Here is a 27,130-nt window from a genome sequence, read left to right on the forward strand (position 1 = left end):
AATGCTCCCATTCTATTGCTCAAAATGATTCCCTCTACCCTGTATTCTGACTGTCTGTATCGCTAAATATGTCCCATCAACAGCCTGCAGGTCGTACACGCTTTCACTTTACCTTATAGTCCAATCTAATTAAAATTAGACTTGTATATCCGCTCCTCTACGATACTTTTAATTAGATTGCCTTATAGTCGTTAAATATACTTTCGAAATTCCGCGTGCAACGTCATGTGATCATAGATATTTCGAAATGGAACATTCACTATCCAACTCGGAGAATACATAATTAAATATAAAATTAACTTGATTACTTTTTTATCCGATTGAGGTAAATTGCATAATTTGCACAAAATGTATAAATATAGCTTGATATAAAAGACATGTGTTTCCCCATCAACGATATCCAAAGAATACAGCATATATAGCTTTAAAATCAATATATTTGAAGCATTAAAGATAGGACAAAAATAACGATCAATGTCTTAAATCTTACAACATTCAATCACCTGCATATGGTGTTTATATCTCTCAACTGATTCGATACGCAAAAGCTTGTTCTGCGTATCGTCAGTTTTTAAATCGAAGCAGGCTACTGAAACACAAGTTGATGGTACAGGGGTTTCAACAGTCTCGTTTAAAGTCAGCATTTCACAAAGTCTGTGATCGTTATAACGATCTAGTTTGCAAATGCAACCTATCATTGAGTCAAGTGTTGTCTAATGTGCTTCATAGTTATTGGCACACTGATTTTGATGGCGGGTGTGACCGGTCGACAGGAGATTCTTACTGCTCCTAGGCACCTGATTCCACCTCTAGTATGTCCAGCGGTCCGTATTTGCCCAACTCTCTATTTTGTATTGCTTATAGGGGTTATGAGATGGATCACCGTTCGTTATCTTCGTTATCTTTCATCAAAGGAAATTCGACCATCTCATCATACTGAATTTGCCATCATTGTTTGGATATGCTATGTTAATAGCTCAACGGAATCTAAAGGTCCTTTAAAATGAAAGTATGTGACTTTTAGCTAACCTTGACATAAAAAAACAAGAATAGCAACACCCAGTTTTCTGTTCGTCAAAAAATGTATCTATCTAAAGTTTCTGCATGCAAAATATCGTATCTGATATGAAAAGAGTTCATCCTATACGTTGCATTTTCTTCATTTAATATATGTAGAATCAAAGTTCAGGGACTATCGCTGTTGTGTGTGTGACATAATTGAAGGCAATTCGAACTTCAGGTTTGACATGATTTTCTGTCGATCATCAAAAGAAATGTCTGTATAATTCATCTTCAATCTGGATTATTCGTCTTCATTTTATATCAATTTGATGAATGCATGAAGCGTACAGTACAAATTACCGCGCGTTACGTGTTGATTTCCATAATGCGAGAACGAACACGCGGAGTCCTTGTACTCCGAAATAATTGATTGCTCATTAGTACAATTGCAGGAAGTGGTGAAAGATCATCTTTCATTTGCAATCTATGGTCTTTATCTTCGGTGTGTAAAGTAGGTCTGTGCTTCTCGGAACCCTTCAAATTCAAAACTGTTACAGAAGCGTCTTTCATTTGATTGTCTTTAGCTGAGGTGAGGTAATGAAATTTAAAACTGACAACAGTCATTCCTCAGGGCTGAAGCATCAGTGAAAGAAAAAGCTACGTGGTTAGAGGAATCAAATTAAGATGAAGATGTAATTCTATTCAATTGCGTAATACAGGAAAATGAAGAACAAGAATATCACCGTAACAAACAATGTGTCGAACAAAAGATATGCAGTTACACAAGCCCAATGAAAGCTTAACAAATCATCCCGATATTCTTATTTGGAAAATATCCAACAGTTATATGAAAATTAGGGAATTCCAGACAAATATCTTATGATTCAAAAAGAAAGGTTAATATGTGCAAATTGTTTTCCTCTGATTAATTTTAAGATTTAGTACGACAAAACATTCAGTCTTTTGTCTATTACGATAAAATAATACTGATCATTAAAGCGTGGCCTTTTTTTTTTTTTTTTAGCTGAAAGAGTGTGCGATGCTAGAAGCCCGCGCCTGAAAAACATCCATGAAACTTAAATTCTGTACATAATCCTTTAAAAAAATAGTTTTTTTTCCCTAGAAATTTTGCGTTGTTCAAAATCCTGCCACCCTCCAAACATTAAATGTCAAATGTTCTCTGGGGATGCTCCAATCAGGCATGTCCCAAAGCACTGCAGCAAAGGCGTAGGAGCAACCCAGATGATAAGCAGCCTTCTCTCTTGTTACCGGATCCACCAATTGTTGGCCCAACAGAGCCAGATTCAGAGTTACCACCCCTAGGGAGACCGCCAGATTTGCGGAGCATATCTCTCACTGAGTTAGACACAGCTCATAATGCTTTAGGGAATAGGATTATTTCTCAGACAGCGCGACACTGACTACAGCATTACGACTTGAAAAACTATAGATCATACAAAGGGACAGAACCGACAGATCGGCTCAAAAGCGCCTGACGGAATTGAACACAGCATCACTAGCACTTCCGATTCCAAAACTGGTCAAAGTGTTAAAAATTGTCGAAGGAAGAACACATGTCTAGAGGAGATTTGGATAACGTTTTTTTACTTGCTCTGTGGCAGAAGTAGACAGATTTGAAGGTATAAATGTGATGCTTTGGGAATTTTTTTTTTTGTGTGGAAGAAAGCTCGTTGTGGTGAACGGTATCCTAACTGTACAGAGATACCGAGATGAAATTATCTCCAGTTGTATATGCCTCTGCGCACCAACAGTCCTAGATTAACATTCCAGCAGGACAAAACAAGTACACACACACACACACACATGAACAACAAGATACTTCTTGAGAACAATGTCATTGTCTAAGACTGACCCTCAACATGTCGTATATTACTAACTGAGTATTAATTAAGGATGAGTTAGGTAGGAAAGGACCTTCAGCAACTGGCATCGGCACAAGAGAAGGGACGCTCGAATATTATCCCGGGACACGTAACTAGCTGTTAACTAGCTACATGTATAAAGATCATCAAAACGTTACAGATGTGTTACAATGTTAAATGCAGGTCATGGTCATACACGGTGGTGACGTGTGAAATTCAATTCATACATGTAACCAGAGTAGTTTGAACTGTAAAATGTTCGATCAAATGCATAAAATTGACCATTTTGAGAGGAATGTTGTCATACAGTGTACCTTGTCATAATATCAAAATATCTTTGTAATTGTTTAATTTTAGAAATTATACTGAGTACACCTTTCGGGGGTGAGGGGGAAGGGTGCTCAGAATATAAAGCATTTTAGTTCGTCGGGGATGAAGAAGAATTTGCACCAGTTGTCTTCCAGTGCGTCCTGATGCCAAACGTTATGGCCTATAGGTGCTCACGTGAAGTCAATCTCTGCAAGGTCATATCAGAAGTGGATAAATCCAGTGTTGATCATACTTTTAAAATATAAGATCAAAAGGGTCACTGTGGGTATAATCATTGCGTGATTTAGAAGAAAGTAATCCGTTCTTACATCTTTGAAACCCTTGCGGATAACTGTACTTTACAGCTCTCTTAGACAACATCCACTAGCACTGTACATTGTACGACATGGCCAAATGTTCTTTTAAAATAGGACCTTAGTCTTAAGGGATTTCGACTGAATATAAAATTGAAATCATGAAATGTCTGTCTATAACTGATCGATCTTTTCATTGTTGCTTCAAAACAAATTATCTTTCAATTAAATTCTTACATGTAGAATAACATTTGCATTGGATGAAACGTTTATACTTATGTTAAAACAGTTTGCTGTTTCTGAGAGAATTCCTGGACAACATGAATAAATAAATAGTTCCGCTAAAAGGATTGCACAGGCGTAAGCTGCCGCATTCAACAACAAGGGTAATACTACTCAGTTATAATTTATGCACTGTAGATATGACGTAAGTCTACAGGAATCTTGGGAATAAACCTTATTCCGGCCAACTGTTTTCAAAAAAGGTGACGACCTGTGATGTAAAGAACACTGCATTGTGGTTGGGGTTTATTAAAAAGTAATGAGGGTGGTATGTCGTGTAGGGTTGTGAATTTAGTGGAGGTCAAAAGGCACGAGCTCTTGATTTCCTAAACATTTCTGAAACATGCATAAAAACGCATTAATCTCCAAGGATCTTTTAAACGTTTTAATTGTAAATGTAGTCAGTTTGCTATTTACTGAAAGGATGCCTGGGCGACAAATTGAAATATAAGCGAATATCTGATATTCATTCAGTATATACTTCGACTGGGAAAGAAATACCGGATTGGATGAAAATCGATCACCGTCGTCTGTTGTGCATGCGATAAGAGCACATTTTCATACTAGTCAATCAGAAGTATCGCATTGCTCGGGCATTCTTAAATAAATCTTGGACAAATATTTTTCTTCCTTTATGACAAAGAATTTAATATCGACATTTTCGCTTTAACAACGAACTTGTTGAGAGAAATAAGTGCTAATGAATATTTGCTCATTCCAAAATCTTATTGAAGATTAATTATTCCATGGGCAGGTACTGGAAAGATTTTCGCTTTATCTTAAGATCAATGGCTTTTATGTACTTTTTATTTCGCGTTGGTCAATAGAATTATATTGGATTTTTGTAACATACAATTAATTTGTTCAAACTAACCCTGTTTAAAGAAAGAGAACGAAGTTCATTAAATAAATATCATAATAACGAATGTAATTCTTGTAGCGTCTCTAATGTTTTATGTTAGTGCGCCCTCTAATCTTTCGAACTGAATATAAAAGGATCTCGTAACTCACTACAGAATATAAAGAAACATCAGCATTCTATCTTGCAGTGTCCAACTGCAAATATATCTTCATTTTCATATTGTAATTCTCCATTCCTTAATTGACACAGCAGTTTTGAGATATTTTTGACAATTGCTAAATAAAAGAAAAGGGCGATATATAATTACAGAACAATTAAATATGACATTGATGTAGGGGTAGAAAATAAGCGCAATTTAGAAATATACAAATTGTAGGTTCATTTTATTATGTAGCAATATTATTAATTCTGAAACACGGAATGGGAATGGCTGAAATATCCACTAGAAAGATATATCAAAAGTATATGAAATATCCTTGAGTGCACCCTAAGCATTCGATCTCGTTGTACCTTTGACTAGTATATGTAATGATGTACTAGTAACAAGAATCCAATGCCGATCAAAGAGAGTAGCAGGCGATCCTAACAATAGAAACAAAAAGTGGATTACCTTAGGACAGATAAGTATGTTTAGATACAATTAACGCCCAGACGCCAAAAGAACTCTTTATTTATTCAATTATTCAGGGTTATTCTGTATTGCAGAATATTAGAAAGGTCAGACATAGTTAATTAATCATCGATTTCTGACGATTAAGTGAGTATCCTGATTTCCGTTGCATTTCTCCGCAATCAAATGGTTATACGAACAGGAAGTTGATTAAGTCAGATATGGAAATGCAGTTTAAATATAACTGAAAGCAAAATATTCATATGATTATAACATAGATGATAGTATTTTCACATTTATTTGATTGTTTCAAAACAAAATTATTTGAAATTTGACATTTCGTGCATACATAATTAAATTGGTGCATTATACAATGTATATTGTAATACTACATGCATGTATCTATATGTAATGAAATACCATACTCCAGTGTTCCACACAGCTGACACTTTGGACTAGAACTGGAATCATATTGCCGAGTTTGGATTACTTGTGTTTGCCGTGCTTTTATATTTCGACAAATTATTTTCGCCCATAATTAGTGATTAATTGCTCGTAATACGTCAAATTTGCATCGCATGTCACTCGACGTAATTGTTTATATTACTGTATTAAAATATTCAGAGCAAAAGTCAATTAACGATGCGTGATTTGTCAATAAAAGCATTCTAGAAACTGTTCGCCCCCCAACTCGCTTAACACTTTCGCCAAAGTCGACTTACACAGTATCAACAATGCAAGCATAGCTTATAATTTCATTTGTCTGTGATTTATCGTAATCAATTGAAAACAAATGCAAGTTTATTTGGACCCCTTAATTATCATCAGACTAATCTAGTTAAAAGTGCCCATCTTAGTTTGTGTGGCATACACACAAAAAAGAAAGCGAAAAAGCTCCCAATAGTTCTATAATCAATTGCAAAAGCCCGGCAAGTTTCTATTGGCTAACAACAACCCGTCGGGGAGAAGTTCGCCGTATCGAAGGTTGGACTTGAAGACAGTTTTCTTGAGTTGAGCTTTTTCTTTACACAGTTTAGTAATGTCATCGATAGATGTATGAATATAATGATTGGATTACTGGGGCTGGATTTCTTTGGTTTAGTTTTGGGGGTCGTCACACATTTGCCAGCAGTGAAAGGTATGTTTTATGATTATATTGAGTGCTAAAATTGCGTAACTTAGATACAGATGCATGTAAAAGCTTTTATGAATACTGTTTGTTTCCAAACATTCGCTTATTGTAAAACTTCCTATGAATTTAACGTTTTTCAGATATCTGAATTCAAGTAAAATACAAGAAATAATCTAAACTTGTTTTGCCCAGTGCGTGGGTCAATTTTGAAAAATTGGAAACAACATCCTGCCACTAAACCGGGGGCCTCAGGGAAATGAATTTAATCGACGAGCATGTTAGAGATTGTTAGCTTTTCTTCGAATTATTTGCTTACGATTATGGTAACGATGAAACGTCGTGTATTGTATTAATATAAAAAAGCAATGATGTGAAGTTGCAAATGATGGTCTTTTATGTATATTATCTTTCGTTATACTAGTAAGTGAATCCATAAGGCTCATTGGAGATAAACATCAAACGTTTATGGTTCAAAATCGCTCTCGTTACCTCATGCGAATTCCAATTAAGCAAATTTATTCTCTGTTTAAACTTTAATTTGACTAGATAAAGAAGTAAAGTCTTGAGATGATGGTTTGATGTTCCGTGCACAATATCTTTGAACTCATTAGTACAGATTCTTAGAAGCGGATAAATTGATAGTCAGTTTTTAAGATCCTGTAAATATCAAATAAAACAGATAGTAGTACATTGTACGAAATACAGTTCTCTAGATTCTAGTACAAAGTACAGTTCTACAGATAGTAGTATAGTGTACAAAATACTGTTCTACAGATAGTAGTATACTGTACAAAGTACAGTTCTACAGATAGAGTATAGTGTACAAAGTACAGTTCTACAGATACATGTAGTAGTAAACTGTACAAAATACAGTTCTACAGATAGTAGTATATTGTGCAAAATACAGTTCCACAGATAGTACAAAGTACAGTTCTATAGATAGCAGTATATTGTACAAAGTTTAATTCTATAGATAGTTGTACATTGTACAGAATATTGTTCTATAGATGGTACATTGTACAGTTATATAGATAGCAGTATATTGTACATTGTACGGACTATTGTTCTATAGATGGTACATTGTACAGTTATATAGATAGCAGTATATTGTACATTGTACAGAATATTGTTCTATAGATGGTACATTGTACAGTTATATAGATAGCAGTATATTGTACATTGTACAGAATATTGTTCTATAGATGGTACATTGTACAGCTATATAGATAGCAGTATATTGTACAAAGTTTAATTCTATAGATAGCTGTACATTGTACAGAATATTGTTCTATAGATGGTACATTGTACAGTTATATAGATAGCAGTATATTGTACATTGTACAGAATATTGTTCTATAGATGGTACATTGTACAGTTATATAGATAGCAGTATATTGTACAAAGTTTAATTCTATAGATAGTTGTACATTGTACAGAATATGATGGTACATTGTTCAGTTATATAGACCGTGGTTCCTTGTACAGAATACAGTGCTAGAAATTGTACAAAACATTGATATAATGCAGTGAGATATGAAGGCCATACTCTGCATCATAGAGATTCTTTACGTAGATAAAGGGTTGCTTTGCTAATAAAACCTATTACTTTCTAATCGTAAATCTCTTATTAAATGTTAACACATTACAGTGCCGCTTATTTGTCTAGGTCTATAGATGTATTATATTATCACCGAAACAACAGCAACGATGAATGCAGTGACACTAGTTTCTCTCCAAAACGTAGTGAATTACCAATAATTATCATTGAAGGGGTACGAAAAAGAAACCATTATTTGATCGAATAGATTTGGGATTAACGACAATCGACGGCACATTCGTACAATACCCACGAACTTTATTGCACTATAATTCATTTTTATTAATGCAGTTCTTCCATTAAAAGATCTAAATATATGTTATGAAATTGCAATCTGATAATTGATTTTTTTGTGTTACAAAGTGGACGTCGGTCATATTTCATACAGGATGTAGGTCAATTACAAATAGGATTTTGGATAAAAACCGTGGGTTTCTTTATTATTTCCTTTGAGATAGGCACTACAATAACCTTATAATTCCAAATAAATTAAATCCTGTCTCTGACAATCTAATGTGACATATTCCTGATCTTGAATTTTGAACACATATTCTTATTTAATATTATGTCATCCTTGCGTTTAAACAGTCTAACGCCAGCCCCTACCAATTCAATTAGTCAGACTGGCGTTTTGAAACGTTCACTTTTTGGAAACAGGAAGTCCCATGTATGGACTTTGTATTTGTATATGCATAATGGGCACTTTACATGAGGAGAAAAAATACTTCCTAAACCCAAGATTTTATCATTATCAACACCGAAAAATGGTCCCAGAAGTAATTTAGACATACAGACTTATAAAAATCATATATACCATAACTTCAGGGAGTTATGAAAAATCCGACGGATTTAATTTGCTGCCATGACGTGACCAGAAATGAATTATAGGGCTGACTTGAAACAGGAAATCTACTAAAAAATTCTGAACATGGTTTTGATTTATTCATTTTTTCTTTAATTATGTACCAACAAACGTTTGGAAATTCTGGAAAATGTTGAACGGACAACACTAAAAGCACATAATCCCGTACTTATGTTTATATTTCTTCTACCAAACAGACATCGCATTGCATTGAATAATTAAAGAGTGGGAATAAATGGCCACGTGCACGTCATTTCAGGTGGAAACGAACGTACGCCCGAAAATAAGCAGACAATATTTACGCTTTTTGAAGTCGTATTATAAGTAGGGAATTGTGATTCTGACTTTTTCTTCGATTCACAATACTTGTGATTAAGACATTGTCCTAACACCTTTGGCGCTGCCCGACATATCAAAACAGGCTCAGCTGATAAAGACACAGAAGTTAATACTAAAAGTGCAAAACAATCCGAAGTCCCTGCACTGGATGTTTATATATATATATATATATATATATATATATATAGCTTGCCAATGGTACCCGAGAAGAAATAAAATAAATTTTTCATTAAAAAATATTCAAATTTTTCATGTAATCTCTGGAGAGAAAAAAATTAAAGACGCCTTTTTTGATATTATGAAGGAGTGGCTCCGGGTGTGTACATAATGTATGTGAGGAGAGGTGGATACAGGTAATGACTCCTGTCAACAAGCACCTGCAAGTGTCACAATGCCGTTCTCTAATATCATACAAACCTGGAAAAAACAACCTAATTTGCGCTACAATTGATTTAAAGAAAATCTTGAAGAAAGGAATACCATCGATGGAGTTCTTTAGTTGCAAGAACAAAACATATCAATATCTACTTTTCAACATCTGTCAATTGGCCAAGCGATTACCGCTGAGAACACCCGCAGTCCTTCATCCAGCTACACCTAATTCTCTTACAATAATATGCAAAACAATTAATTATCCAAAGGTGAGACATGATAGTTGTATTCGATGTATCTAGGGAACGTCAAAGCGTTCTAACGAGCTAAATATATAGATTTTGCAATTATTCCGGCCGGTTAATTGAATATTAGAAAATCTGCTGAGCTGGTCTTACTACAAGCGCTGTGCGAGTAACGTACTGTAAGGAATAGCGGAACGCTGTCGAAGATATTGAGGGATCTGGGAGTATTTTTTGCGTTGTAATTGCTGGAATAGGATACACCACACGGAAAGTTAGGTTTTTTGCACGTCAAGTTTCTCACCAATGTTAAGCGGTCTGTTTGACGGTCAATTGATGATAGATCTGGGCTGCCGAAGGTGAAAAATAGGGCTAAGTGACGAAGGGGTCTTTGTGAGGTGCTAATAAAACCCGTAATTAACAAGTTTTGTTCGTGATTAATATTTAATGTCATCATCTTTGTTTATGGAATACTGATGGGTACTTAATTGATAAACAATTTACAAGTCAATTTTATTAGAAATCCATTGAAACAAGTTTTATTTTGTATTCATTCGTTACACGCTGTGGCGGAAATCTGCATTGCGTCGGTAAATTTGTTCTTAGTTGCTATATTTATTTGGTATCCAGCATCATATTTAGAATTAAAAATACTATGCCTCAACCTCTCCAATACCGATCACGCTATTTAAAACTGTCAATACCGTGTGACTTAAAGTCGCTTTAAAATAAATTATCAATACAAAACACATTAATCATGGGTTTAATATCCCTTAATCGTCATGAAGAAGACTTATATGACATTTATCATTTCACAAACGTTTCCTGAAAAGAGGTTTTTATAGGATAGCTGGGGAAAGTACAATGGCCGCTAAGGCGATTTAATCGGCTGAAGACTCGGAGGAGCTGCCATCAGTGTCGGCGTGGCATGGTGCCATGTCAGAAAAAAAAACAAATCCGGATGGCTGCTTACCTTTTTCCGTTTGATATACATTTAACAATTTAGTTCGTTCAGAAACAGGTTTGTGGAATTCGGGGCTCAGTAAGACTTTCTGGGGGAAAACAATCTTATTTGACGCTATAAGCTTAAGATATCAGCAAGGTGCGTGTGTATTCCTGAATAATGTGATACATATAGGTGCTTATGAAGGTGTATCTTTTTATACTAATTTCAATTCATTCTCTGACTGATGACTCCTCATAACAATATATTTTGTTTAAACCTCTTTTCATTCTTACTTTACAGCGGAACTTGAATTGCATGTATTTCCAGTGTGTTTTAAAGATTTTTTGGGATATTCTATTTCTCTCTCCCCTCTCTCTCTCCCTCTCCCCCTTCTCTCTCTCTCTCTCTCTCTCTCTCTCTCTCTCTCTCTCTCTCATCCGATCTGATTGTGAATAAGATTAATGAGGAACTTAAGACCCCAGCAAATAAAAAGACGACATTCAGATTGTCATATTCGATTCTTTCTTCATACAAATTGGTTTTCAATTGTTGAAAATCACAGGCCGACCTGACGTCTGTCGATTTTCCATTGGCTACTGGCCTCATCCAGATGTTAAAAGACGTAAAACCTCTAGCATCATCGACTACTGCTCTTGGTCTTCTTGAATACGCATTGGAATTATAATGTCATCGTGAAAGATTTCTCTTTGTTATCATTTTAATTTTGGAAAACTAGAGAGGTATCCATAAATACGCAAACGAAGACTTCAATATCCCAATTTCCAGCAAATTAACGTTTGAGATTTATGACAGAAAATCACTTTTAAAGGGTTTTGGAAGGCATTTGATTTCTATGAGAATAAGTTGTTTGCATACATCTTTAAACTTTACATCTGATTTTCTTTTGGATAAAGATTTTCATATCCATTATTTTTGATCATATAAATGAAACTATCTGTTCTATGCTATTGTGTTTCTTTTGAGGCTGTAAAAGGGCAGCTGATCCTACATGTAAATGAAATTAATCAGACCTGGTAAGCTTCTACAATGGTATCAATATCCACAAAGTACTAATGACGCAGTCACAAAATACTATACAGGGTGAGGAAACATGTGTCACTTGGCTTCGGTAAAATTAATATTTGGATTAGAAAACTCGACACCATATCATAAAACAGATATTGGACTATCCAGCAGCCTGACAGACAGATTTATGGAACATATTTGATGGATGTATTGACTATTGGCTTCCGCTCCGTCACAGAATGTGTTGATAATGCAATACCCCCTTTATTTATGTAAGGAAAGCGTGTTGATCATATTATCTTATACAGCCATCAACTTCTTTCGACGAAAACAAGAAAAAAAAACCCCAAAAACAGTAACTCTATGCTACTGACGTAGAAAACTGATATATTTCTTATTTCTTACACCAAATAAACTTCTATGGCACTTAAGTAAACTAATAAACTTACCACATGGTGATAAATGTGTATTTATATGTATAATTTCTTAGTTCTCACAAATTTATTACTGATTTCTATTGACATTTTTTCTCCTTCTGAACAATAATAATTGTAAGGTGAAAGGTTTCGTAAAGCAAACGTATTCCAAATTTCTACATATCGAATATCTCGTCTACAGAAACAGATCTGTATATGTAGCCACCCATGCACCCATGCATCCTATTACATCTATATTTCTTTTTTCACATAAAATGTCAAAGGTATCAAGGGCTTTAAATGATATCTGGTACAATGTTGGTATTTTTTAAAGGAACAACTGTTAAAAATTTCTTGGAGAATATTAGTGGCGGATCCAGGATATTACAAAAGGGGGATGTGTCTTAAATTTTTCAACAAGTAAATAAATAAATAGAAAAAAAAAATAAAATAAAAGATAAGAATAATTAAAGCAATGAAATATGAAAAATCAATGCTCAGGTCAAAAGGAGGGTTCGGGTCTCTTGAATGTGGACGTAGATTTGTTAGGAATTTAACTATATTTATTGTAGGTATGAACCACGACGCCCACAATGGCTGAGGTGTATTTTCTGTGTTATGATACGTGCATCCTTGTGAAGAGAGCGTTTTATCATACTCTCCTCAAAATGTTGAATTTGATTTGATCAAATGTCTTATGAATAAATCGACTTGTATGTTTGGATTTGGTATTACAAAATCATTCGTTTCCAAAATAGTCTGTGTTGATTCATAGTTACTTAAGAACCATTAGACAGTGCTCGTCATATTTTAGGGTTTGTTTGATTTCAATTAACGGAATTAAATTACCTAATGAATATGTTTCCGTTATCGAATTATAAAACTTGTGGAAAAACCATTTGTTGAAAAGGCATCGATAAAATCTATGTCCTAACGTGAGCTTCTTAATGGTGGTCAATAAATAGTTTCTTCTACTCCAGAGGCGCTGCAGTCATTATCACCAGAAAACACATAACACCGAAGATAATGCGCCCATGTAGAATTGGTACACTAATTTAAAACCCTCTATGGTTGCTTTCTGTGATGCTGGGCGACGTATGTCAAGATAGGGGTGTTCCGATACTCACCTTTACCAGGTACAGTGAGGAACTGAAACTGCTTACAATCCCAAGATTACGAGTTAAGGAATGACGTTTTTCATATGAAATTTAAAGCATGACATTTCAGATCACAGCTAGGGTACAAGCTAAAAGTGATATTTAGGTGATTTTTTTTGGGTTAGGTTTCCTTAGAGATCTAATGACATGTACAATCCGCTTTGTCAGTTATAACGAGCCGCCGAGTTTAACAGTCGAACGTCATTACGGAAGAGAACCTAGTGACTGATACCACGTGCAGATGACACGACAAAGCAGGGGGAAACCACACTTGATGCTTTAAAATAAATATTTCTGTGTACATGACCATAAATCTGACTGAATAAATCAAACACAAGTACTATGATAAATTCACGCCACATTGCAGTGCACCCCACGTCTCTGTTTGACTATTACATTTCAAATCACAATAGTGTTTATTTTATGATTTGATTTCTGTTCTAAAAAAAAAAAATTAGGAAGAATTACGTATTTGTTTTTCTTTGATAAATCAAATTTCTTAGTATGATTACAGTAAATCAAAAGTATATATTTGTGTGTATTTTCAATACAGTATATTGTATATGATATTCTCATTATTCAGGGTATTTCAAAGATTTTACTGCAGTAAATAAAGGTTTTAAACATTCTGCTTTAATAATAAATCAAAGTATAAAAGTATCAATTCGTGCATATTTTAATGAAGTTAGTCATTACATAAAAGTTTTTATAATATTTTACTTTAGCAACACATGAAACTTTTGCCATGATAAAGTAATCGTAAAAGTATGTTATTTCCAAAAGCTTCTCCTTAAATGTCAAATTCTAACAACTTACAGACAATCATTCCTCCTGTGATGAATGCAGACAATATGAATAATAATATACAATTTTTGTTCCAAAGAATTTCAAATTCTTGATTTCAGTCATGAATTTGCCAGTGCATTTTACAGTCAGTCATTTTTGTACTGTCATGAAAACGTCACTTCACCAATTCATACTTCTCAGTTTTGAGTAAAAATTCTTTGACGGATTTATTTCTGTTTGCAGTACTACGCGAGAATCAATGGATTTTCTCCATCTTCATTCTTGTTCTAAAGATTAAGACACAACGCTTTGTTTTTGACAATGAACAGATCACCACGAATTATGGCACAATGGGTAATCATTGTTCTGATTATGAATTATGACGACTGTATTTCTTGTAAAGAACCATATAATCGTACTCACAAACAATAAGATCAACGAAATCTTTCATGTGTTGTGTTGGGCAATTTTCTTTAAATATTCTGAGTGATCGTATTGCAAGCGAAGGTTTCCTAAACTTCATGCATTGTAATGAAATCCCCTGATGCCGCTAGAAAATTTATGAAACAAGAATCTGGAGAGATCTGTGAATACTATAAATCATGATACATATTACAGTGTAACTGAACCATCATCTACTGCTAGTTAAGTGATTTTCTCCAGTAACTTAGAAATTGAATATTGTCTTCAGGCAACAGATCATTACATAAAGTAATTTGTTTATGCTTCTAATTCGTTTGGAGCAAGCATCTATTTTAAGCATTGACTTTATTAGTCTATACTTGTACCTTAAAGGAAATCATTTGTAACATGAGATTCCGATTAGGACCATGGTGTATAATTAAAGTACAATGGGTTTTTTTTTGGGGGGGGGGGGTAACAAATAAATGTACTAGTACATAGATAGATAAATGGACAAACAGACAGACGGACGGACAAAACAGAGACAGATAGAGATATTCTATTCAGTGTGGTCTGAACCAAAGGCAGGTTCGTTTCATGTGACTAATCTAGCCAGTGCGTTAGATATCAACCCAACGTCAGTCAAATTGCAAAAGGCACTAGACAACTGTGCATGTAGTTTTCAAGAAAAGAAACTAATATGTCTCTGAAATTCTCATTTCTTGTCAAGAAGGAATTGAGAAAGAGAAGTAATTTCAGAAAAGCAATTTGGTGTAGGGAACCATATTGAATTTTACGTAATTAGTTTTCTAGAAGCCTCCGAAATAATTTTGACAAATATAATTTCTGGAACTTTCTATAGAAAAGCAACCTATTCCAGACAAGAGCATTTGTCTTAGGCCCTGTTAAGTTTGGGATCAATAGATTTACCTCATTTGTTTCCTAGTTTGTCGTTCGCAATAGGTGACCTTTTTAAGGTTATGGGTCAGAGGTCAGCCCAGGGAATTCATTAAGTAATTCATCCTCATTCTATTGGGGAACAGGATATTTTGATGGATTTGGTTTAAGTCAGTAGCCTTAATGACTCATGTCAGTGATAAATCCCCGGCAGTGCCTAACTAGTGCTTTCACCATGGAGCAAACATGTCAACGGCAAGTTGCAAAACGAAACAAAAAACGTAGTACAGCAACTTTACAATCAGTTATCATATTAATTATTGATACAATTTGTGTAGAAACCTCCTGTGAGAATCCCAGGATCAAATATTCTCGTGATAACTCTGGTAATCGTCGGATGAAAGAAAACAAACTAAGCATAATGGCATTTTCCTCACTTACCAAAGTTGATATTCGAGGTACTTTAAATGTTTTCATGTCGCATCTGTTTCATTAAAAACACGTGATAGAAATTAAGCGCTGTGGATTTATGAGATGCATGTTCTCTGATACAGTTTATATAGCGATCTGTATTGAAGGGTATAGTTCATAGCTTAATCGTATTAAATATTTAATTAAACAAAAATACAGTATAACCTATACCACCGCAAGCGAAATTTTGGGTTGGAAATACTCGTATGTTAATGCATCTGTCTGTCAGCATATTTTGTCCGGATATAATCTTCAATACTTCCGGAAGTTTTGGGAAATGTTATATTGTTTATATGTACAAATGTTGTGGCTAAAATTAAATTTCAATTTTCGAATTTGATTTTTACATCTTAATATAACACAAAGACAAGAAATTCGTACTTGGCAACATCTTATTCATGACAAGTAAGGTAATTTTCTATCCCTCGATCTTTATGGGAGGATTATGAATATATTTGCTCAACCATCTTTGGAATAGGAAAGCTTGATACACTTACGACAGTTGATTCTGTCATGAAAAGAAGGGGGTTGATGAGCCCAAAATGGGTATAAAGATCATATTTTGTTTTAAATGCACAACCAAAAGGTGGGTGGGGGTCGTGAGTTCGAGCCCCGCTTGTGCCATGGCCGTGTCAAACCTAAGACGTCAACATAGGTAGTGATTACTCTTTCGCCAAACGCTCGGCGTTTAGAAGTGAGAAACACGGGTCTTTCGGATATGACCTTAAAACGGAGGTCCCGTGTTGCGACAGGCGTAGGCACGTTAAAGACCCCTCACTGCTACGGTCCTGAGCGCTAAGCATACGACACCTACAGCTGGTGACGTCTCAATATGAGTGATCAATTCTCGACGGGACGTAAAACAATCAATCAATCAAGTAATCAATGTACCCCCGTAATATATCTCCCTCTAAATCCACCACTGAGAAGATGTAACAATCCTAACCCGGGGTGAATTTGGACAATACCGGTGCAGTGCCACTAGCTGCAGAACTGTAGCTCTCCGAAAAAAAATTATGTTGACAGACCGGAGAGCTACAGTGCCACTCATAGTAAAATTGTATATTTATTGCGCACGAAAAGCTGCGCTCGGTTCTAGGTTTATTTCTCCAACTTCTTACACAATCTACCCAAAAGCACGAAATGAAAAATTCCTCAGACATTTATCAACTACTCTCGTCCCTTGACAAACCTTACAAATGTTTTAAATGGCTCTGATCAGTCTCGGAATGTCATACGTTCGAACTTTTCGCCTATCGACAGTCATGTTTACTTGTAAGCGAGATCTCGTAAACATTTGTAAGGTTAGTAAAGGGACGAGAGTAGTTGATAAATGTCAGGAATTTTTTCATTTCGTGCTTTTGGGTAGATTGTGTAAGAAGTTGGAGAAATAAACCTAGAACCGAGCGCAGCTTTTCGTGCGCAATAAATATACAGTTTTTACTATGAGTGGCACTGTAGCTCTCCGGTCTGTCAACATAATTTTTTTCGGAGAGCTACAGTTCTTCAGCTACAGTGCCACCAGACAGGTTTTAAAGAAGCATACGACATAAAAAAAAAAAGTATGATGTATATATAAGATTGTGACAGGAGTCTAGGTAAGGGTCACTTGGACAATTTACACGACTGCATGTCACAGAAAAACGTATTGGTACGTAATGCTTGTCTATGACTTAAGTTTGCAATATATGATATTAGACTCTCATTCCTGACTGTAAGGCTCGGGATTTGACATGATTCGGTCAAATTTGGAATATATTTTCTAATCCACATATCAACAGTTTGGCATTTCCGGCAATCGGGAAAACTATCTCGAATGGATTGATGATAAACCCCATTTTGCATATAAAATTAAAATGAAACCATAGAAATTAATTCATTGTCTCTTTCACAATTACTTTTGTTAGAAACGAAGGGACTTCAGTCATTAGCAGTCGGTGACGAGAACAGTGATTGGAACCGTCCACTTTGTGTATGTTTTGTACATCCGCTCATCGTAATACTGTCACTTCTGCTTGCCGGAAAGGCCGAAGAAATTTCATGATTGCTTTGGGGTTATTAGTCCTAATGTTTAGCACAACTCGGGTTCATTCTTAAGGGTCAAATTGTTAAACTTTTATTATATCATTTGACGTGTAACGAAATGTAAAGAGTAAAGTGACTTGAGACATTACACACACGTTCTTCGATTCGTAAAGTTCGAAATAATGTCTCGATACTTACCAAAGATTAAATGAGTTTATGTCCCTCCTCCATTCTAGCTTTGCAGTAAATCGACAAAACTTAGAATGTATTTCATATTATCTATTTTTTTTTAAAAATTCTGTTCAAGATTTTTCTGGGATTCTATAGAACCAATTATAAACGACGACTAATTCTTGATTTGGCCCGTCCAGTGGAGATCCGGGTGAAATAGGTGCTCAGTACAGTACCCCCTTGCTTGCTTGTTGTAAGAGGCGACTAAATGGGGGTGGTCCTTAGGATTAAACCGCAAAAACCGAGGCCCCGTGTCACAGCTGTGGCATGATAAAAATCCCTCCCTACTCAAAGGCAGTAAGCACCGAGCATAGGCCTAAATTTTGCAGCTTTCACTGGTAATGGTGACGTCTTCATACGAGTGTAAAATTCTCGAGAGGGACGTTAAACAATATACAATTAATCAATTAATATCACCCTGTAAATTTGTAGTATTAGTACAGGGGAATTTGAAAGTGAAAATGTACTTCACTACACTAAAGCTTATACTCTTTATGACAATCACAAGATAGCGATTTAAATGTTTTGTGAAATTATTTGTATCGATCGATTTATTTGTTTATCATCGTAGCTCAGTGGTTAAAGCATTGGGCTGATGAACCGCAGATCTCGAGTTCAAATCCGTCAGTCTTTTGTTCATATGTGCTGAAATGATTTTTGTTGTTGAAAATTATGATTTATCCAAATTTGCATATTTTCTGCCTTTTGGTCATATATACTTATTATATATCATCATATCTTTATGATTAAATCAATTCGTACTTTGATTAAGGTCCGATTATTTGAATATATATTTGTTTTTCTGGTCGCTGAGGATCAGTGTACAAAACGTTCGCTGCTTGACCGAAAGGTCGTGCGTTCGAGTCTTGTTTGTACTATTGTCGCGTCAAACTTGAGACGTAAGAAAGGTAGTGACCATGCTTTCTCGTCAAATCCACAGTATTAGGTAGTGAACGTTGCGGGTCTTCCGGATGAGACCTTAACAACCGAGGTCTTTGCATGTTACGATAGGTGTTGGCATTATAAAGAACCTCCATCGCTACTAACCTGAGAGTCATTCATATGTCTAAATGTGTAGGTTACCACCATTAGGTAGTAATATCTCAATATGAGTGAAAATATACCATAGGAACATAAGCAACCAAAGAAACAAATAGAGTTTGTATGGAGTGAGAAAAGGTAAATCGCAAATTACCTTAAAATATATTTTTAAAAATACAACTGTGACTATAGATCAGCTCAAATCTCTTGTGTACACAATTTTCAGTAGAAACCTTAGATCCAAGTTTCGACGTCCCAATCACCAACGTGACGGCCATTGTTGGGGACACAGTAACGCTACCATGTTCCATCAAAGAACTGGAGAACTACAAGGTAAGATGATAAGGCTTTGTTGATTTTAATGTAGGAAAACCCTTAAAACTCTGAGATAATTTACAAAGGGTCTGTACATATAACCATCAAGGAATGAATTATATGTGGTTTGGATTCATTTTGGGGTTCGATTATTGCTGACGTCGGAGATGCTCAGTAACATTGGATTGATCACGCCTTTCTACTCGTCACCCGCGGCAAACTCCACGAGAAGACGTCATAGATTACCAAAGTTCATGGATCATTTGATTCCTGTCATTGCAAAATCTCGATGGAATTTAAACCAATTAGAATTCGCGATAGATGAACCTGCTTCCCAAAATAGAGAAGCATGGATGACTATTTGATTGTGTGCAAATACTGTTTACTGTTTTTGGTTGCTTTTTTAAGTCAATGACTAAAATTTGGTGATCATTTTCATCAATTATTTATACTTTCTATGCTTACGCAAGGCAAACCGATATTGAACGTAATTTTGCACTAAGTTGAAGAGTTTCAAATGGTTATCTAACTTTGTAATTTCTAACCGTTAGCGATTAAGCCCATGGATAAGAAGAAATAGAATCAATCGTGAATACTCGACAATGAGGTGATATAAATCCTGAAATTCATTTTGGTCACCCGAGTGACTTATGTGACGTGAAACAATCTGAGTTTGTCCGTCGTCATGCGTTCACACTGACCTGATATCTGAACATTTCCATCTCAGGTTTCAATGAGTGTCGTCGTCCGTTCGTCGTAACTACATGTAGCATCTATGGGGTTGGGGGGACATAAATATCAATTCTATGGGATGTGACGACCGGGGCCAAAACATCGAACTCTTTATGTTATTTTTTAAAATCTTCTGAAGCTGACAAAGTGTCTTCATATTCATGATGAGCTTTGAGAACTCGTGGAGGATGATTCGGAGGCTCTCTCGCAAAGGTGTGGCTCTATGGAAATGTTTATATCTGTAAATATATGCTCCTCTAGCCATGGATAACGAATAATCAAACTGAGCAATGAAGAGGTTGGCCTCCGGTAAAATGGTAAAATTAATTTCCCGTAAACCTAAGCATCGTTCTGCGTGATAATTCAAATAGGGATGGAATCTTATTTTCATTTGAGTATGGTGTATTTGTATAATTGATGTAATATAAATGTTACAGAAAAACAGCGCTGATTATTGTAAATATTGATAGTCTTGCAAGAATCCATGCCCATTATTCATTGTACCATGAATGATCTCCCCTTTGTATTACTTTGATTTTCTCATTAAATCAACGGTACCAAGAATGGATTAAAAACAGTAGTGCTGAATTTTAGATACACAATATTTTAGATAATTCGAATCTATGATATATAAAATTTGATGATATTCAATATCGATAATTCATTGTGATATAAGGAATCGTTGTTAATTCCTCTTTCAATTATTCAATCCATTTAATAAAACTGTCAAGGAATCATAGTATTTTGTACAGTGTAAACCGTAGCCTTGCCCTTGCTCGGTGTAATGGCATTGGATAAAGTTTGATTACTGGAAGATTTCTGATGACAGAACCTGTTATTTAATGTCTTTACGCAGTCATTCTATTACTTGGATAACAGAAAGGTTCATTTTCGCCAGTACGTTCTTTTGTAATGGATATTGAGATAACAACCTTTTCGCAAGAAATTTCATTTAACTGTGCATACCTATCACGACCCCGCCCTTGCCTGGAAGAAGGGGGTCATAGTTTGAACAAATTTTAATCTACACACACTTATGAGTTGTGTCCGAGACAGGATGTAGATACAATATCGGCATCCGTACGATAACGACTATTCAAACCATACTGGGTTTTGTACTGAGGAGTTTGTTTAGTCGACAACGTATCGATATGGAATCATCATTACTAAGGTTTCTTGTCTTGTCGATATCGATGATATTGTATCAATATCTGATTTAGAATCTTCAGGTTTTCGGTTTCGTCTATACTCATCGATATCAAATCATTATCGTGTTGACTATCATCTGAATAATGAATGTAACCTTTAGTCTTCTTTCCTGTAGATATCGATGACATCGTATCGATATCGAATCATGACCGCTGAGATCCTCCATCTTGTCAATATCCACGACATCGTATTGATATCGAATCGTGATCTTGTTGACTATAACGATCCTGTGTGCATGTTTCGTTTGAGATATTGTTTCCTGTCGATATCGAATCCTGATCGTTGAGATCCTGTCTTGTTGATATCGACGATATCGTATCGATATTGAATCATGATCTTGTTGACTATCACCATAATGTGTGCGCCTTTTAGTTTGAGATATATCTTCCTATGTTGTGAATAGAATATAAACTTTGATTAAAATGTTCATGGACTCGTGTCATATAATGGAACACTTCTAGTATACTAGTCTCCATCAATTGGCACCATCAGTTAAAATGTAGTATAAGGTGACCCCTATAAATGAACCGTCTAACCCAAACGTAGCCTTAAACTTAATATCATACCATTATCGTACATGACCCTTGAAAATAGTCTTGTACATTTGTCTATCTATCTGCATGGCCTTGTATCAATAGTGCAATTGCTTTCTAGTCATTTCATTTGGCTTGTCCGGTAAATTTTCGCATGGTCACTGTTGGACTCCCTCACCAAAATTCCTGTATTGTCCAGTAATTACACTCGATCATTTACCTGTATTGTCCAGTAATTACACTCGATCATTTACCTGTATTGTACAGTAATTACACTCATTCATTTACCTGTATTGTACAGTAATTACACTCGATCATTTACCTGTATTGTACAGTAATTACACTCGATCATTTACCTGTATTGTACAGTAATTACACTCGATCATTTACCTGTATTGTACAGTAATTACACTCGATCATTTACCTATATTGTACAGTAATTACACTCGATCATTTACCTGTATTGTACAGTAATTACACTCGATCATTTACCTGTATTGTCCAGTAATTACACTCGATCATTTACCTGTATTGTACAGCGACCCATTGATAGATACCCATAACCATGAAATAACTTGTGTTAAGTCATACATGTAGTACAATGCAATTATTCTATATGGGATAACTACAGTCACGTGGCGATACTTGATTGTAGTTGGGGAAAATCCAAATTCGAATTTACGATTTTATCTTAAACCCACAACCAACACTTCAAGTCCATAGTATATGGTAAATCATAACTTTTCCAATGGCTATATAGAAGCAATAGTGTCGACATCGTACTTGGTAATTGAAAAACAGTGTTGTGGTAAACAATAACTTTGTCAGATGACGAGGGCCACAGCAAGTTATTTATTTTCTTCTCATGTCAAAGGTTTTGAATTAATTCTGTCCCGTGAGAATGTAAAAAGAGTTCAGCTAATATATCTAGAAGCTTCGTGCAAGGTAAAATGTTTTCTAATCAAGATGATTAGATTCTTCAAGCAAAGTATATCATTTTTCACCACCAACATTTCTTTGTTTCGCCTTGAAATATCACAATTCTCTTTAATTGATAAGTCTGAGTTATCTTATATATGGATGCTTTGTATTTGAAATTGCAATTGGATTTGTAATTTGAGAGACAAGTTAGAAATTATCACTTTGATAAATATTTAGTCTGTAACATACGAAGTTACTCCGACATGTGACATGATTTTTGATGAATTTCCGTAATTCGTTTCGTCTAGGATTCTTGACAAGGATGTTGGCCTCTGGGTAGGAAAGTCTTACCTTTTCCTTCAAAGTACATATTAGAAAGTAAATAGTAAGACCTTTTCTTAGAAATACTGAAATTCAATAGCAGAAAAGAAAACACAATTGCCCATATTGAAGATTGAGAAAGAGAACAATAAGTGTAAATTTTGAACGGTATTTAAAATAGTTTATCTAAACTTTTCTAAAATATTTACTTAGCGTAATTAAACCCTTCTTTAAAGTAAACAGGGTTTTTGACTTCGTATATGATATTGAATCTTTAGAATATCAATTTGAGAAGTTTACAATTTGTCTTCGCTCGTTGCTTCTCGCTTTGTGAATTGTGCGGGTATCGAATTATTTATTTTTTTTTCAGTTGATCTTATATCTGAAAAAAAAAAAAAAAATAAAAAAAATAGCCCATTCAAAATTGAATATGGTGTAATTTGCATTTACAGTTTATTTAGTTGAAATTGTACAGTAACGAGTGGGAAATTTATTCATGATGTATTTTGATAAAATAAACACTTGCAAAAGACGGTAGCTGAAGTCTCTGGAGCGAACAAACAATATAAAGCGAGGGGTGTCTGCGCACAACTAGCATTCACGTAGGGTTTGACTTCTACATGGCTAATCGTTTACCGAAATGATTCTTCCAATCTCCGATATACCGAATTATTATTCATCGCCAGTCGTAGGTTTTCCTCTCCATCGACCACAATACATTTGTAACAAATCGCCCTGGGGAACCGATGTTACTCAGACTTTTTTGTTTTTGCAAAACGAAACCACATCCAACGTCTAATGAAATAGTTTTGCAAGAACAAAAATACTTAATACGTATTAGTATGGGTACTAAGTTGTGTAGTACATTTTGGAAATGCAATATACTCCTAAAGTAATTGAACGTTAAGACCCACGAGGCCACGCTGGTAGCAACATTCTCGCCATTTGTCTGGAAAGGTCGTAAGCAAAAAATTAATTTACACACAGTTCTTGGTCGTTCTTAATTTCTCCCATTATGGATTAAAACAGATATACAAATAATACACTACATGAATAAGATTTTTATGCTTATTTTATTATTACAATCCAATATGTGATATTCAGCAACTGAGCCAAAGGAGTCATATCTGCCAATTTGTATCCCCAACCTGTAAGATTGAGAACCATTCTTAGTCATCTACCTTAATTTGGAATAAAACATTTCTTAATATATATATGGAGTCTTTATTTGATCTCTTCACGAGATAGGAGCTTTCTATAAAACTGTATCACAACGCTGTGAAAGTGTAGATCATATTGTAGTCTCCAGAAAGAGAACATATTACGGATTACAAGGGCTGTTTTGAAAGAGTCTAATTGATTTTTATCTCAATTTTCACCTCCTCCCCCACCATTAAATGATCGGAGCATATAATATAGTGGCTTTTTCTGAAATTTATTGATTTTTTATTTTTACGTCATGAGAGAGAGAGAGAGAGAGAGAGAGAGAGAGAGAGAGAGAGATTACAGGGAAGTAAGCATCTACAACATTAAGGTTTCATCAATGGTCTCGTGTTTTTTGTTTACTTCCTAAATAATATATCTGTTAGATTCAAACTTCAATTTTGAAGTGGATATGAACCTACACATGAACAGCTTTTCCTTCCTACACCCTGTAGTACGAATATAATTATTTACATGAGTTATGATTAAATTATGATGTTTACCTTTCTATTAACCCTATCCATTATATAGTAATAGTGTTAATCCTAATCATGCGTCAGTCCCTCTGTCGTAATTGTTTATTTTTCACATTTAGTCAAAGAAACAATTTCCCTATAGGATTGATTATAACATAGGTACTAAGTTTTTTGGATATAGATACTTTAACCATTGATCACACGAAGAAAGCAAATGCTGTCTTTAATGACTATATAATGCATGTACAATTGATCTATAATCGTGTGCAAAAAAGAAGTATAGTGTAGAATAGACTATTTTGTTAATCTATTTTAAATACGTCAAATTCCAATATAAGAGATTCATCCATTTAAATGATATATGATAAAATGTAGATGTTTTAATCACAGTCCGTCACTCCTGAAAAGTCTTCTAAATATTCCGGATACGGAAGTGATAAGACCGTTTCTAAAACTACTCGCAACCTCTTCTTTTATGCGTACACGCATAATGTACATTTATATAGTTTTGCTCTGATATCTAATGTACAAATGAAATGACACAAGATGAGTGAAGAAACGTGGTCTGGTTTCTGAAGCGTAGATCAAATATTCAAAGTTCAGAATCATTCTTTCGAGGCTCGTTCAAATATGATCACAGACGTCCTTAGTCCGACCATTTTCTTTGGCCTCGTTGTTTCGTGACCAGTTGTATAAATACATCAAGAAACATTATCGTATTAGAGTTTTAGCTATCCTCTATTGTACTGTAAACAGCGCCAATGTAATTGAAGTCGACCATAAAAGATGAAATATTTCCCCAGGGTCCATCTTTTGTTGTTCTGTAATATTTGTTATTAATATTTCATGACACATTCCTCCTCACAGTGTACAACGGTCGTATGATGAAAACCCATTTAAATTAGGCTCGTAAACCGAGCATCATCGTGCTGGTAATTCGCTTTGAAATTTATTTTAGTTACTGTCAGTCGGATTGAAATCAGGAGTCAAATAAATTGTAAATTTATATCGAAGAAAATCCCTTCTCGAATCTAAAATTCAGATGAACAAATGATTTCCCCTTTTTCTACTGGTGTGTAATTCACAATTAGTGATGAATTAGTATATATCATGCATTATTGAAAACAGAGTCTATGCATTTGTCACCGAAGAGAGAAATAGCTTTTATGCCTTTGCGTCTGTGAGACATTTGCTTTAAAAGAATTATAAATCTCTCAGAACGCCATCCGTCTACATGTATGTTTCCGGTAGCGGTAGTATATTCCTTTCAGAGGTTAATCGTCTGCTTTACTTGTAATCCGTCCTTCTCACACCTTCGTGAAATGTCTAAGTGCAGAGAGCACTCTGTAGAATATGATAAATTAATATCGTTGCATTAATAGACATTGTACTATCCAAGAGTGGTTAAAAATGGAGCACTATACGGATCATATTTAGTGTCAAATTATGAATTGAACAACATAAAGCAGAGATTCAAAGAACGTTCCCAGAATTTTCCCCAAGGGACGACTTTAAGAAGAAAATCCTTAAAGGGTTACATGTATGTTATGTCAAATTGAAAGGTCGGCTGTTTTATCGAGAGGTATGATATTACACTCCTGTCCTTTGAAGCAGAGCAAGTTTTAAAACATTGATAATACAATTCATAAGTTTAAAAGATATTTTGACGCTTGGTTCATTTCTTGAAGAAACACATGACACGCATATACAGATAATGTGACTTAAGAAACACATGACACGCATATACAGATAATGTGACTTAAGAAACACATGACACGCATATACAGATAATGTGACTTAAGAAACGCATATACAGGCGATGTGGCTAAAGAAACACGACGCGCATATACAGATAATGTGACTTAAGAAACGCATGACACGCATTTTACAGGTGATATGACTTAAGAAACACATGAAACGCATTTTACAGGTGATGTGGCTAGACCACAGAATGAAGACTCTTACCCTAGAGACGAGACGAATTATAGCAGACGAGAGAATCACAATCGAGAGGCCCCACATCAGCGACTGGAACCTTTTTATTCACGGAGTGGAGCTCTCTGATGCAGGAAAATATATGTGTCAGATCAACACTGTGCCGGTCAAAATCAAATACATCGTGCTTTCTGTACACGGTAAGCTAATAGAACAACGTGCTCGGTCGTCCAGGGAACGCTAGATGTAGTATAACGTCGTGAATAATGAGGAGTTAAATT

The 27,130-nt window shown here is 35.1% G+C and overlaps 1 protein-coding gene across 4 annotated transcripts in view; it reads left to right on the forward strand.

Annotated features, from left to right (window-relative positions):
- Positions 1-6,148: 6,148 nt before the first annotated feature.
- Positions 6,149-27,130, forward strand: part of LOC125652558 (lachesin-like) — a 31,197-nt gene continuing 10,215 nt past the window's right edge. Inside the window, exons 1-3 of one of the 4 annotated variants that reach the window (XM_056165919.1) lie at positions 6,149-6,400; positions 19,434-19,537; positions 26,845-27,049. In XM_056165919.1, the coding sequence (XP_056021894.1) occupies positions 6,319-6,400; positions 19,434-19,537; positions 26,845-27,049 (391 nt within the window). In that variant the 5' untranslated portion in view covers positions 6,149-6,318. Of the gene's footprint in view, positions 6,401-19,430; positions 19,538-26,844; positions 27,050-27,130 lie in introns of all 4 variants that reach the window. The other 3 variants (XM_056165918.1, XM_056165921.1, XM_056165920.1) reach the window with 3 other exon arrangements.

The sequence above is a fragment of the Ostrea edulis genome, chromosome 5, assembly GCF_947568905.1.
Source record: "Ostrea edulis chromosome 5, xbOstEdul1.1, whole genome shotgun sequence".
Lineage (NCBI taxonomy): Eukaryota > Metazoa > Mollusca > Bivalvia > Ostreida > Ostreidae > Ostrea > Ostrea edulis.